The sequence below is a fragment of the Lissotriton helveticus genome, chromosome 12, assembly GCF_964261635.1.
Source record: "Lissotriton helveticus chromosome 12, aLisHel1.1, whole genome shotgun sequence".
In the NCBI taxonomy this organism is placed as follows: Eukaryota; Metazoa; Chordata; class Amphibia; order Caudata; family Salamandridae; genus Lissotriton; species Lissotriton helveticus.
Genome location: NC_136073.1, coordinates 69,811,986 through 69,827,630, shown reverse-complemented (window position 1 = coordinate 69,827,630; position 15,645 = coordinate 69,811,986). Strand labels below are relative to the sequence as shown.

General features: G+C 49.1%; 1 protein-coding gene across 9 annotated transcripts in view; it reads left to right on the top strand.

Annotated features, from left to right (window-relative positions):
• Positions 1–15,645, top strand: part of KDM6B (lysine demethylase 6B) — a 960,064-nt gene that overhangs the window by 883,211 nt on the left and 61,208 nt on the right. For all 9 annotated transcript variants that reach the window (XM_078670455.1, XM_078670453.1, XM_078670454.1 and 6 more), the window contains one exon: positions 4,384–4,510. In XM_078670455.1, the coding sequence (XP_078526581.1) occupies positions 4,384–4,510 (127 nt within the window). The remainder of the gene's footprint in view (positions 1–4,383; positions 4,511–15,645) is intronic.

The following is a 15,645-nucleotide window of genomic DNA, read 5'->3' as shown; positions in this document are numbered from 1 at the left end:
AGATCATTCTCACAGCGAATGTAGAACAAACAGTGCTGCGTACTCCATTTCAAACTCCTGCAACACTTACAGGTTCACCACCGCTTTTTGAGGGTACTGCTTTATAGTGTAAGCAGACCATGTGTATCTACAACCACACATACCATTGAACGGATTAGGTTAAGCATCTGTTCGTGGCATGTAGTGCTGTAGGTCCACATGCACCCACCCTTCTCCCTGGACACCTGTCGCCATTGCAGTCCTTACTTATGCTATTATATGCATGGTCATTGTTTTACTAAAACTTACACTCCATTCTCACCCGACTGTGGGAAAACAATCTAACAATGGAGTTGATGCCCACGAGCAATATCACTGAGAGGAGTCACTTTACCGGGGGAGTTCTACGGAGAAAAACAACTTGCACACATATGGACACAACACTAGATGGCAGGAATATGCAAAGCATGTGAATCTACAGCATTACATGTCACAAACCAATGCTTACTGGGTAACATAATCCATACAGCACATACATCTGTATAACAACAAATATCACACTTCCTTTAGACATTTCTGGATGTGTGGTGAAAATGTCGCCTCTATGATAGCTAAAGACTGGTTTCTCTACGCACCCAACACCACCTGTTTCAGTCTGTGCTGTCAAGTGATGTCTCTTTGTACCGGATTTTGTGCAATGCAAGAGAATTGCTCCAAATTCTTTCTTGGCCATGTGATTTCCCACCAGTAGGGCCATTCTCACCAACCACCAAAATCAAGATCTCAGTTTAGAAGGTCTTTTCTTTCTGTTGTGTGGGATACAGTTATGTAATGAACAACCGTGCAATATGGTAGTTTGGTTTTGTTTGTGAACCTTAGTCAGGAGCACAGTTACTGAAAATATCCACAATAAGGTTTTGCAGCATGAATCTCATACATTTACATGCTGTGCATATTCCGCGATCTAGTAGTAGGTGCCGGAAAGCCCTACCTGTTTTAACCCTTTTCAGGTTTTTCCCCCTCCCTCCTTTTGGAGATGGGAGAGTCTGGTGAAACCATATCCCCCGAGAGTAGACTATTAACCCCTTGCATGCTGATGACGGCCCCCAGCCGTCATGCACTACAGTGCTCGTGTGCTGATGACGGCTGGGGGCCGTCATGACCGCACCCGCGCTGAAATCTGCAGCACAGGAGCAGAATCGGCCCAGCATGGAAGGGGTTAAACCCTCTTTTGTGTGGCCAAGCATTCCGCCATCTAGTGGTTGGAGCCAGAAAGTCCAACTTAACTTTTTTTATTATTTTTACTCTCCTCTTGGAGGTAGATGTGTCTAGTGAAACCAGATCCCTTGAGAATAGGCTGTTGATACCACCCCCCTGCCCCGTGTGGCCAAGCCTTAAGAATGTTTTTTAATGCATGGGATTGTGTATGTGAAAGTTATAGCTGTATTGCATTCTTGCTTTAACTGTGTGTCTGTACCGCAAGGTGACTTTCTCCTAAATGTCCTCCGACAGAGAGTAAAATGCTGAAGAGGTTCTTTTGTCTTATTATATTTGAAGTCCACTGCAATCTTTTGACTTGAAGTCTTGATATTTTAGCTCCAACAGCTTCCCTTCATGTGTCATTGTTGCTTTAGAATGTAGATATCGATCTTGCATCTACTTGTTAAACTTCACTTTGGAATGCCTGAGCTGTGGGCTGATTCCCTAATGTTCCTATTTTAAAGCTAAATCATTAACGCTGTAACTGGTCACTGAACTGCTTGCCTCCTTTTGGAGGCTTGCTATATGTAAATATCCATTGATAATCCTGGCTGAGCTAGTACAGTTACAATCTCTCGCTTTGAGGAATGTGTGGCTCCACACACAGTAGAATGGGTAACCTGGTATACAAGCTGGGCAGTGTCTATGAAGAAATCTTTCTTGTGCTTAATTTGACCATTTTGTACAACACACCAGGTGTCGTGTAGCTACTATAATAATTATACAGGATCTGCACGTTTGGACAGCATACACTGTAGGATTGGTGGCAGACTGATTCTGAACACCCCCACTGAGTATGTTAGCCTCTTGTACCAACTAGCTCACAGTGCCACTAGAATCTCCTCTTACCAAGGAGAGTATAGTTCTTGGCAACCATCGAACATGACAACCCTGATCCCTCAGGACCATGGAAACAATATACTACTTTTCGCTCAGTCACTTGTGCTTACTTGGTTTGTCTCCGAGAGATGCCTAGAATAAACAGGCTGGGCGTTTTCAATAAGAATTTATTTAACAGTTGTTATTCTGGTGTAGAATAGATAAGCTGCAACAACGGTTAGACAGTATAAGATATAAATGATTAGCAGTACTATAAAGGTAAATGGATGGTATAGCTGTACCATCTTACAATAATCATGATTAAATAGGAATATATAAAACGCATGATAAAAGATGCATACTCCTACGTTGCTTCTCTAACCAAATGTACCTAGAATGAGTATAGGTGTTAAGCCAAGAATCCCTCTAGGATTTAGGCAACCCCATTACCTCAAGTGAGAGACTGTGGGACCCGGTCCTGGTCTCAGGTTGGACACCCCGCAAGGGGATGTTAGACCACTGCAAGCTGTAGTGTCTGCATACAGGAACCTCAGTGTCTCTGGTCAGTGTGTCGGCCGGGAAGTCTTGGTCTCCTCTGCTCTATCTTAGCCAGATGTGATGTGTATATATACCCATAGGTCCACCAGGGGTCCTACTTCACTGTATTACTGTGTCTGCCTAAGGATGATGTCGGGCATGAACTATAGATACATAGATATTATACAGGAGATGGTTGTCCTGCTGTGCTTCCAAGAATCCTCATGCATAATGTATGAGATTTTGAACTAGGTGAAAACCTGCGTTCTGAATACAGTGTTGTATCTAGGTAAAAGGTCAGTCCCTGTAAACCGTTACAAGTGTAATGTAGGGAAGAATATAGGTGAAGGGTAATGAAGTTACCCGGCCTATATTATGGTACCTATATGGAATATAATACAGGTGATAGTCTGATCTTCCTGCTTTGCATTTTAGATCATGTTTACAAGTTTGTGTTTGCCTAATCCTACCCTTCAACTAGAAAGTTAATTTTTTTGGTTTTAAAGAGTTCATTGACTTTGTACATTTTTTATTCCCAGTCCCAGTCAGACATTAACCCCTCAATACACACTCCCTTGGGTTCAGTGGGGTTTATTTCCAACTTTTCCTTTGACGGGTAGTGTCTTCTGGAATTGCTAATTGAGCTCTAATTAGTACGTAACTGGACTGCACGGAGCAGGAAACAGTTGTTTGTAAAATCAGTCTGTGACTCGAAATTGGATGTACTGGTGATATGGAGACACGTGGTCACTAGTTTCCCTTAGACAGTTTATACTTGGCCTTCCTCCAGTGGAGGGAATGTAACTCTGCGTCCACCAAACTGTTTGCGCCTCTGAATTCTTTATAATGGCTTTTGCCAGTTTTCTCTTTTATAGCGCCAGAATCCATATCGAGATTGCTAAATACCAGTATAAAAGTGAGGGTAAACAAACTAGGCTCTTTGCTGATGATCTATGAACTGTTTACTGACAACACCTTAATCAGGCTATTTGACAATCCTTCACTTGGACTTAAAACATATCCGCTATAACCTGGACGTTTGTTAAACCAAAGACCTAAAAGTAAATGGTCCTTTCGCAACAGTTGATGACATTTTTGGTTTGAATTCACTACATTCTGGTACACAAACATAAATCTTAACTGGCCGTTTTGTACATGTAATTCTGAAAGAAGGTTGTGAAACCCGTGTACAGGTGCACTTATGCCGAAAGACCGGCCCTGTTTCTGAAGGATTAAACAGGCAAATCCCTTTAGGCGTATCTATGCTTGACAGTTAAGTGGCACAACGGGTGGCTGTTTGGGACGTGGAACCCCTTACAGTTTTCAGTTCCAGTCATTTCCAAGGTCTTGGGAATACTGGTTTTCCAAATGTCCCAAGTGACTTTGTTAAACGAAGCTCCGTCAACCAGTGATGCACTGCTACATATACGTTGCCTTCCCTTCCACTTCATCCCTACCCTCTTTGCCACTTCAAATATTGCTTTTTATCTTTTGTTTTATAAACTTCCCATTATGAATTTTGCTGGAATCTCTGTTCTATCCCAGAAGGTCTGTAACAGCTGCAGCTACTCGAAGTCTCAATTAATACCAACAATAGTCCCCAATTCTCTGGGAGTTGAAAAGGTTTCATAAAGACACCTTGTCCCATTAACAAGCAAGAAATCCCACCTCATCCAAATCCTCATTAGTCCCTTGTTAGTTGCCCATTTTCACCCATCCCTTCTTACTGATTTCTGTTTTACATGTCTGGGCATCTCATTCTCTAACACTGTGTTCTTTCTGTTACAGGAATGTGAGACAAAAGGACAAGTTTAAGGAGTCGTACGTGCTGCCATCTTATTCTGTAAAGCCACAATTGGGATCCGAGAAGAACCTTCCCAGGGAAAAACTCAACCCACCCACTCCTAGTATTTATGTATGTCCTGCCACCATTACCTCCTTTTTTTAATTGTCAGACAAATGGTCTGCTGAAAATGCAACTATTTTGCTTTCTAGGGGCCCTCGTCCTGTTACTAATTCTTCAAAATATACATACAGAGGGCTTCTAGTCCCACCCACAGGCATAATCTCATAATCTCTCACCTCCTGATAGTGTATGCTTACTGTTTCATTCCACCTTCTGTGGAACAGTTACATTGCAGTGTGTGCAGCAATGTTTTAAGTTTTAGAAGTACACTAAATCATCACTGTATTTTTTTTTTAAATCTCCTATATGTGATGAAGACTGAAATCAATCTGTTTTTCTGTATTAAGCTTATTTTTCATGATTTAGTCAGGAGGCTTATGTGAGCTTCGCTTTAAAATGGCCACCTTGTTGATTGCCCCATTTGAAAAGATTGGAAGAGAATCGTCAACCTGTGCAGAGACCCCAGAATGCGTTATTCAGATTAATGCAATATTTCAAATGGCCACAGGACTGATTCCATTGGCATTGTCCTGATGACCGAAGTGGTCTTATGTAAAACCACAACACTAGGAAAATACAAGACCCCATCGGGCCTATCAGGTTAGAATGGCTCTCTGGTTGCCTTAGTAAATGAGAATATTTTGACCATTTCTTGGATTTGCATCAGACCTTCATGTAGTGGTACGGTACACATCTTCAAAGTATTTAGCACCACTACAACGAACTGAAGAAGTGAGATCAAGCTGGATTTCTTCTAATTGATTGTGAAGCCAACACAGTGAAAAGGAGACTAGAGAAAAGGGTCTGCTTAAGAACAGGCAAGGAGCTCCTATTTATTATCCAATTGTCCAAGTACAGATAGATGTTGATGCCTCGCTGCTTCAGCCTCTCTACTATCAGTTTTGGGAAGATTCTTAGAATTAAGGCCCGCCCAATGGAAGCACTGTAATCAAAGTGCTAGTCGCCCACATTGAATCACAACTATTGCCTGTACTAGAAAGAAACGAGCATCTCTGAAGGACTACCCAGTCCTGAGACTTAAGGGCTGGATTTGCTGACGGGCGAACCGCTTGAACTTTTCTTCTCTAGGGTCTTGTTAAGTAATCCAGAGTCCAGAATTGGCTCTAGACCTCAACATTTTCTGGGCAGTAGGCATAGCATCCCTAACCTCTCTAAGAGCCAGGAAGCAAATGCACTCTTTGAGGCAAAAAGCAGATCTGTCATGACGTTGTTTGGGTGTGTGTGTGTAGGGGGAAAGAAGGTTCTTTAACAATGGTAGAGCATAGCTCTAAGCTATTAACTGATGGACCCACTAGTCATAAGCTATCCCTGCCATTAAGGAAGAAAACAGCCACCATGCTTCTTTACTAGCATCCTGTCACGCAAGACAAAGATGTCAGAATATTAGTATCATAGTTGGTGAATATGTGGAGGAAGTTTCGGACCTCTGCCTTTGAAAGAATGTTAATGTAACTTTGCTGTGTTTTTCCCTGCTAGACTGCATCTGTCAGCACCCAAACTGATAAGATAGCCGTGGGACTTGGCTGTATTGCTTGTGTGAAAGTGTTTAGCCAGTCAGGAGAGGTGTTGCATTGGCATTGTTGCTGAAAAGTCACTGACCATGTGCAGGAAACTGGCTCTGTATATACTATACCAAAGTAAGGTATAGTGTGCACAGAGTCCAGGAGGTCCCCAGAGGTATAGAAGAGGGTAAATTAGATAATCACTGACAGCTATCTTTGATGTAGTGTGGTTAAACAGTTAGGCTTATCAGGAGGGTGTGTTAAGCATTTACTGTATTCACTCAATCAAGGACTGATTACACACACTCTGTGACAGAATCCAGACCAATTGGGTAGGTATAAAAAATGTATATTTGTTTTATTTCTAGACCCAAGCAGGACTTGGTACGGGTAGGTAAAATGTACATTAAATTGTAAAACTTTACACAGAAACGCAATTGGGAATCTATTTGCAATCATTACAGGTTTGTATATGCTTTACAAACAGTTTAAATTACTTAGAAATTACATTTTATTACTATTGCATTACATTTCGATTACATCAGCTACTCTGGGTAATATGCCTAGATATCACACCGTGGATCCTGCAATACAAGGTAAGTAAGACTTTTTCAGGTTTCAGGTAGTTACTTTTCTCCCACACAAAACACAGGCCAATGCTTAGTTTTAGGAACAGAAAACTCGATACATTGGTCTCTATGGGAAATAACGGTTTACAGGTAAGTACACGACTTACAAGTATGACTTTTGGAGGTTATGACCTAGGCACTCAAATTGCACCACCAGCGTCACTGGGGTGGCCGTGTCGAGAGTGCAGGGGCCCAATGTTGGTCAATGGGGCACCTTAGGTCATAGACTGCTTATGAGCAGGCCACTTGGCTGTTGGAGCAAAGCTCCAGGTGTTAGAATTGGCACTGCAGGGGCCAACAATTAGCACAGAAGCTGCACCACCAGCGACACGGAGGTGACCAGAATCAGTGTCAAGGAGACGTCGGGAGCCCTGTGGTTTGTAATGGAGATCTTCAGTTTAGAAAATATGCTGCAGGCTTGGTCAGGGAGGATTCCTGGAGTCAACCACCGGCTGGAGAGGTAAGTTGGGTTCTTGGGGGATGCCTGGACACAGCCGGTTGGGCCACCGAAGGCACTGGGGCGTCGGGTGCATGGGTGTCTTTTGGTGTCATAGGGCACAGGGAAGACCGGCTTCTGAAGTGGTGTGTGGGCTCGCTTTTTAGGCAGAATGACTATTAGACCTGGAGCCACATCCGAGTCAACCGAAGTCTGTGCTTTGATGGCCATAACAGGTGTAGGAGCCGGGTGCCGAACCTCCCCCCTTATAACTGAAACTGGTGCAGAGAGTGCCTCTGCGATAGTGTTATGTTGACGCTGAGGTTACCTTCGACACTGATCAGGAGAATCAGAGGCTCCCATCCTGAAATACTGGCAGAAATGTTCGACACCAGACAGACGCAGTTCTTCATGCATCCAGAGACTGGCAAGATTGCTAAACTGCTACAAGGTCACCTCTCACACCCAAGAAGTCACCTGATCCATGGCTGTACGCCCCTCCCCCACCGTCAGTAACCTGGCAGGTCAGTGCATTCAGATTCCGACCCCCTTTTGGAGCGGGAGACCCTTAGGACTAGCCTGTTGAGGCAGGAGGTGATCCCTGGTGCAAGGATAAAGTCTACCCTACGGGCGACCCTGTATTGCTATATAGTCGCACAGGATGTGGATTAGGAATAGGGACATGCAGCAATAGAAAAAACTATTGTAACAATAGTTTTGCAGCTTGAGATGTATAGGAAAGTGGCTCTATATATACTGGACCAAAGTAAGGTACATTGTGTGTATAGAGTCCCCAGAGGTTTGGCAGAGGCTAAAGTTAGATATAACCTTACTCTCTAAAGTGGTAGCTTAGTAGAGCAGTAAGGCAGTATCAGAGGACAGTGTAAAGCATTTTTTGTACACACTCAGTCAGCAAATTGGTCTCACACACTTAAGAACTGAACTCTAGGCCAATGGTTTTGTATCAAAAGATATAGTTTTATTTTAGAACCAACAAGGTATCAAAATATACTTTCTCATGATGAGTTACTTTAGTTAAATACTTTTCAAATAGGCAATAGACTTTTTGAATACAATAGTTACAGGTTGTTGCAATAGGCAACACAATGTCAAACACAATGCAACATTGAGCTCAATTTCTGGTTAAATGCAATGAGTTACTTTGTACATTATTTTTCTAACCACCGGACTGGATCCTATATTCAGTCCCGGGACATGAGCTGTAAACAGTTAAGTAAAAGCGTTTTGGTTACAGTAGTGATTTTTAAGGAATATTATTGTATTTTAAAAGTTGACAAACTTTTTCAGCTGAAATTTCCAATGTTATCCTATAGAAGGAAATTCACCTTGCAGGTAAAGTAGGTTCTCGTTACTTTTTTAATCCAGTACTGGACTCCTAGTTTCAGCACTGGGACCTCTATCTAAAACAGGTAACTAATTATGTTTTGATAGTACGATTTTTAAAGAATATTTGTAGTTTGCAAAAATCGACACTGAAGAAAAACAGTCAATGGTTTCCTATGGAAAAAAATTCAAGTTGTAGGTAAAGTATGTTTGCGTTACTTTTGTAATTCAGTACTGGACTCCTGGTTTCAGCACTGGAATCTCTATCTAAGACAGGTAAGTAATTACGTTTTGGTAGTTGGTACGATTTTTAAAGAATATTTGTAATTTGCAAAAATCGACAGAGGAAATTTCACAGAAAAACAGTCAATGGTTTCCTATGGAATAAAATTCAGGTTACTGGTAAGTACAGTTAAACTTACTTTTCAGGGTTGGTGCCGGGCTAAAAGGTGCAGCACTGAGGTCTCTCCTGATAACAGGTGAGCAAATCGGAATTCGTTGTTCGGATGATTTTAGGTGAATATTTTAAAGTTCTAAAACTCCACACTTGGAAGAATTTCTGAGTGAAGCCAGTCAATGTTAGCCTACGGAAGAAAAGTGAGTTATCGGCTTTTAGGTAAGTACTCAACTGGCAGAGTTAAGGTTCTGGGCATAGACTCGGGGGTCGCCCAGGGTCAGGTAGGTACAGTTGGTACACCCTCAGCGGCACAGGGGCAGCCGGGTGCAGAGCTAGTTAGGCCCAATGTTATCCAATGAAAGGCAGGGGGCCTTCGGTTGGTGGCTGCTGGCTAGCAGGCCACGCGGCTGTGAGAGCTGGGCTCCTGGTCACTTGCTCAGGGCAAATGGGGAAGTAGGATAGGACACAGGTTGCACTGCCAGGGGCACTCGGGAGGCTGGGTGCAGGGTGCTTTTGAGCCATCGGGCGCTCAATGTTATTCAATGGAGATCTTGAAGAGGAAACAAAGTCTGCAGGCCCGGGGACGGTGGATCATCTGGAGCGACCAACACTTTGAGGGGTAAGTTGGGATCGTGGAGGGTAGTTAGCCACGCCGGAGTTGAGCACAGGAGGACGGGGGGTGCCGGGGTGTCTTTGGACGTCGGGAAATCTTACCCTCTGCTGGTCGCGGTAGGAGGTGTCCCTGGTTCTGAGTTTGCAGGCGTCGTCTGGGTCGTCGAGGAGGGTCCTTGTGCACTGGATTCCATGTCAGAAACGCCGGGGGGACGTCCTCAGGGTCTTTCTCCACTTGGGCACAGGCCGGGCTCGGCGGGTGCAGAGTGGGCTGGATTCGCGGTTCCTGGCTGGCACCAGGGGTATTGCTGTTGGAGCAGAGCCACTGCTCGTGGGAGTCCCAGTCTCTAAGAGGGTCAATGCAGGCAGGTCCTCTGGGGTTCTTGAGGTTGCTGTCCGCAGGAGACGCCGGGATTTAGCAGGAGCAGGTTCAAGGATCAACAGGGCTTTAGGGCTGGTGCCAAGTCAGTTGGTGTCGTCCTCTTGTTAGCAGCTGCACGGCAGGTCTTCTTCTTGGTCTTCTTTCTTGTTTCGAAATCAGGATCTGAGGAAGGTTCAGGGTGCCCCTAAATACTACATTTAGGGGCGTTACAGGTAGGGGAAGGGCAGGGACCAATAGGTCCCTGTCCTGGGGTGAGTACACCCCCTATCCTGCTGCTCTCATGTGGGAGGGGGTCAGGAGCCTATCTCTAATTGGGCAGGGCTCCCCATCTTCAAGATGGCCGGAGCCCGGAGTTGTGCTTCACCTCGACTCTCCCACCTGAGGGGTGGAGTTTGCACGGCTAGTACCCCCCCTTTCCTAGCGTAGGTTTTCCCGCCAGTCTTCCCTCTAGAATGAGGGTCAGAACCGGTAGGGGCCAGTTGCTGAGTGTACAGCAAGTGGTCTGGAGAAGCTCACAAAGGCGGTATGCCTTTGAAGCTTCCCCCTGCCCATCCTGGGGGGAGGAGGCCTAACACCTCGCCCAGGATGTACATTGTTGCAGGCCCAGGAGAGCAGGGGCTCGCCACGGCTGCTGTGTGGCAGCCTAGGCAGCCTCTCAGACCAGACGTGGATTGTAGGTTAGGTTTCAGGGGGCCCTCTGTAGTGCATCTTACATTAAATCCCACACTGGCATCAGTGTGAGTTTAATGTGATGAGAAGTTTGATATCAAACTTGTCAGTCTTCAGTGCAGCTATTATGGTGCTGGGGAGTTCGTAATGACAACCTTCCAGCACCATATACTGTTAATCGCATCTGAAAGACATTAGTGATAGATTCCTTACCTTAGACTATCCCCAGACGTCAGACTGGATCTGGATTTTTTTTGCGTAGCAGTACCCATGCGCGTCAGTAGGCGTCGTCCGCGTCCGTCGTGGGCGCAGTGATGACGTCGTCGGAGTACTTAGACGCCGCATCCGCGTGCTGACGTCCATTCTTTTTTCCGCGCCAGCTAGCGCAGATCTGGAAAAAGTTGTACCCTAGTCACTTTTTGAGTAACCTTTTGAGATCCTTTTTGATCCTTTTTCGAAGTCTATTCGACTCCGACGATGCCGGTAGGGATGCCCGGGTCAGACGATGCCGGTAGGGATGCCCGGGTGTAAATCCTGCGCCGACTGCAACCGAATGATGTCGGTTACCGACCCCCATCGCCGATGCCTGCACTGTTTAGGCCTGGACCACGACGACAAGTCCTGCTCCGACTGCCGGGCCCTGACATCTAAGGCTAGACGGGAGCGGTCCCGTAAGCGACTCTAGCTTCGGCAGTCCGCCCCGCGCCACTCGAGGTCCCGGTCCGCAAGGAGGTCAAATGTAAATGTCATGGTACTTATAGAGCGCACTGTCACCTTGCGGTGTCGCCTATGCGGCTTCCTGGCGCTGATACTCATACTGCTGTGGAACCCCACCTGGCTTTCCCTGTGAAGTGTCCACTCCTGGGCACCCCCAGGGTGAAGCCAGGCATCCTTAGCGCTGTTGGGGCCGGTGTGGAGGCTAAGCAAGCTATTGCCCAGAGTTGCAGCATGGGGCCAGTGATTAGAATAGGCACCGAGGCGAGAATTAACAGGTCCGAGGAAATTGATCTCGAGACCCTGCCGAGGCGGGAATTGAACCCTGGTCCCTGGCCAGAACTCTGCATCAGGGTCTGCTGCTCTAACCATTGAGCCACACTCCTCCTCCAGGTCGAGGGACCGGTCGCGGGGCCGGAGCCACCACAGTTCCGGGAGTCGTCATCGGTCTTCGGGCTCGAAGTCCTCAGGTAAGAGGCACAAAAAGTCGAAGAGACATCATCAGTCTTCTGACTCCCCCCCCCGACGCTCGCGTGACGCGGCCGGGGGTTCGGGCGACACCGCCCACGCGGCTCCACTGGAGCCGCAGGTGTCGCGGTCTGCTCCACAGCCGCCGGTCCCTGGGCAGGAAGCGACGCCGGGGGAGGTTGCAGACTTCCTCATGGCCATGAGGTCGCTTGCTCCTCCGTCGGGTTCTGCGGCGCCTTCGGGCCAAGCGGGCCCGACTGGGTCCCCACGCGGGCCAGGCGCTTCGGCCCCGGCGCCGTCGGGTGCTTCGGCCCCGGCACCGTCGGTGACTTCGGTCCCGACGCCGCAGGGCCCCTCTGAGTCCGGTTCTGGATCGCCGCCGGTCGACCTCGCCAGTGTCGCCCCGGGTGCCCTCCCAGGACGTAGTCGTCCCTGGTCCTGCCCTCGATTCGGGTCTGGCGCCGCTCGCCGCTCGGCACCGCTCTCGACGCCGATGGGAGATTTCTATGACCCGGCCCCATCCTTTGAGCCTGAGTACCAGGCGACGGGTGATGAGGGGGACTGGGAGGGGTCTGAGGACCCTCTGGCACGTGAGTGTCAGTCTTCTGCGGACTGGACAGGAGAGCTTGGGGAGGCCAGTGGTCTTAAACCAAGCTCGACCGAGCCTCTGCTGCCGTTTAATGAGGCCTTGTCAGATGTTCTTTTGGGCACTTGGTCCAGGCCCGCCACAGGGCAGCCTGTGGATAGGAACGTGGCCAGACGCCACCGCCCGGCTCCCGGTGACCCTTGCTTTTTGTCCACCCATCCCACACATGAGAGCCTGGTTATCCAGTCCTCCAATTCCAAGACCGCATTCCTGTCGGCTCCCCCCCGACCGGGAATACAAGAGGTACGAGAATTACAGGGAAAAGGTATTCTCCTCCCTGAGTTTGGGATTGCGGTCAGTCGATACCGCGTGCCTCTTGGGCCGCTACACCCACTCTCTGTGGGACACACGGTCGTGGCTGTGCTGCCAGTATGCCCGTTGGAGGTACGGGCTAAACTCGGACAGACCCTTGTGGAGGGCCGAGATGCGGCACGGTATTCCATCCGGTGTGGGCTGGACACTACCGACTCTCTAAGCAGAGCGATGGCAACGACGGTGGCGATTCGTCGTCACGCCTGGTTGAGGTCCGCCAATTTCTCGGCCGATGTCCAAAACACACTTATGGACATGCCGTTCGATGGCCAGACCATGCGCTTGAGCGCTTTAAGGACTCCAGGGCTACGGCCAAGTCCTAGGGCCTCTCGGCCCCGCGCCAGCAAATGGGTGCGTTTTGCTCCTTTCGTGGCCAAGGAAAGGGAGCCCCCGCACGTGCTGCCAGCCACGCGCCACAGTCTAACATCTAGCGCGGTGGCGGCCGTGGAATCCGCCGTGGCGGCGGTCGGGGACAACGGCGAGGCCAGTCCACACCTACCGTTGTAGCATCCGCCTCAAAACCCTCCTAGTCCGTGCTTTCAAGCCCATGTGATGCCAGTGGGGGGCATGGTTCGCCATCACCACCACCACCACTGGCACACTGTCACTTCGGACAGGTGGGTGCTGCAAATCGTCCGAAGGGGCTACTCCCTCCCCTTCGAGGCGTCCCCTAGTACCACCGCGTGTCGGGGGATCACTTGACACTTCTACAAGAGGAAATTACGGCCCTCTTGGCCAAGGGGGCCATCGAGTGCGTTCCTGGGCCAGAAGTGAACCGCATGGTGAACGTTGCGCTCAATAAATATTTTAAATTCAAATATTTTAAATTCAAGTAGGGTGTGGTTGTTACTCCCACTACTTTCTGGTACCCGAGAAGGGCAAAGGGGGCCTACGCCCTATCTTGGACCTAGGGAACGTCAACGGCCTCCTCCGGAAGGAGAAGTTCAAGATGCTGACATTGGCTCAGGTCTTAGCTGCCCTAGACCCTGGAGACTGGATGGTAGCGTTGGACTTGCAGGACGCTTATTTTCACATCCCCGTCCTGCCGGCCCACCGGCGTTACCTGCGGTTCATGGTAGGCCACGAGCACTTTCAGTTTACCATCCTCCCCTTCGGCCTTACCAGCGCCCCACGGGTGTTCACGAAAGTGAAGGGGGTAGTCGCAGCTCATCTGTGCAGGTTAGGGGTTTCAGTCTTCCCCTACCTCGACGACTGGTTGTAAAAGGCGGGCTCGCCCCAGACAGTCGTCAGCCACCTCCAGACTACAGCCGACCTCCTGCACCTGCTGGGGTTCTCCATCAATGTGCCGAAGTCACACCTGTGTCCCTCATCGGAGCGGTTCTAGACTAGGCGCAGTTTCGGGGTTATCCTCCCGGACAGCGGGTTTGAGATATTCAGGCTCTGATTCCGATCTTTCAGCCTTTATCCCGAGTCTCGGTCAGGTTGACGCTGCGGCTTCTGGGGCTGATGGCCTCCTGCATCCTTCTGGTGCATCACGCCCGGTGGCGGATGCGGGCTCTGCAGTGGGACCTGAAGTTTCAGTGGGCCCAGCATCAGTGCAACTTGTCCGACCATGTCTTGATCTCGGAGGGCACTGCAAGACAAATGCAGTGGTGGCTCACGGACCGCGATTGGGTCAGCGGCAGATCCCTCTCCCTACCCCAACCGGAGCACATAGTTGTGACGGACGCGTCCCTCCAGGGCTGGGGGGCCACATGGGAGAGGCGGAGATCAGAGGCCTCTGGTCTCTGGCGGAGTCCCAGCTCCACATCAACCTTCTGGAGCTGCGGGCGATCCGACTTGCACTGAAGGCATTCCTCCCCTCTGTTCGGGGGAGTGTAGTGCAGGTGTTCACGGACAACACCACTGCTATGTGGTACTGCAACAAACGGGGAGGGGTGGGGTCGTGGACCCTATGCCAGGAGGCTCTGCGCCTCTGGCAGTGGCTGGATCATCAGGGCGTGACCCTGGCGGTTCAACACCTGGCAGGTTCTCTGAATGCCAGGGCGGACAAACTCAGCCGTCGGTGCATGATGGATCACGAATGGCGTCTGAACTCTGACGTGGTGAAAGGCCTCTTTCAGCAGTGGGGAGAGCCTTGGTTAGATCTATTTGCCACAGAAGAGAACGCGCAATGTCATCAGTCCTGCACGTTGGAATTTCCAAGGCGGCACTCGCTCGGAGACTCTTTTCATTGTGAGTGGAGTTGCTGTCTTATGTATGCCTTTCCGCCTATACCACTTCTGCCCAGAGTGCTGAAGAAGATCAGGTGCGACCGGGCCCAGGTTATCCTTGTGGCTCTGGACTGGGCACGAAGATATTGGTATCCAGAGCTACTCCGCATGTCTGTCGATCCCCCGATTCGTCTGCCTCTTCAGGAGGACCTTCTGTCGCAGCAGCAGGGGACGGTCCTCCACCCGAACCTGTCCAGTCTCCACCTACAAGCTTGGAGATTGAGCGGCGACAGTTGAGGCCATTTGACTTGCCTCCTGAAGTCTGTAATGTCATTCTGACAGCCAGGCGTCCCTCCACAAAGTCGGTATACGCCTGCAGGTGGAACAGATTTGTGGCATGGTGCACAACAAAGGCTGTGGGTCCACTCTCTGCCCCCCTTTCTGAGGTTCTCCTCTTCCTTCTTTCTCTTGCCCAGGAGGGCTCTGCTCTGGGCACTATCAAAGGCTACCTTTCTGCCCTTTCCGCCTTCTTAAGGCTACCTGATCAGCCATCTTTGTTCAAGTCCCCAATTGTAAATAGGTTTTTGAAGGGCATCACTCACATGTTTCCTCCTGCTCCTTTCGTGATGCCACAATGGGACTTGAACCTTGTACTTACTTATCTAATATGTGCTCCCTTTGAGCCACTCCATAACTGTCCTCGCCGTCTTCTTACCTTGAAGACTGCTTTCCTGGTTGCCATCACCTCTGCCAGGAGAGTGAGTGAGCTCCAGGCTCTTTCTTCCACACCCCCTTTCCTCTCTGTCCATCCGGACAAGGTTGTATTGCGGACAAGACC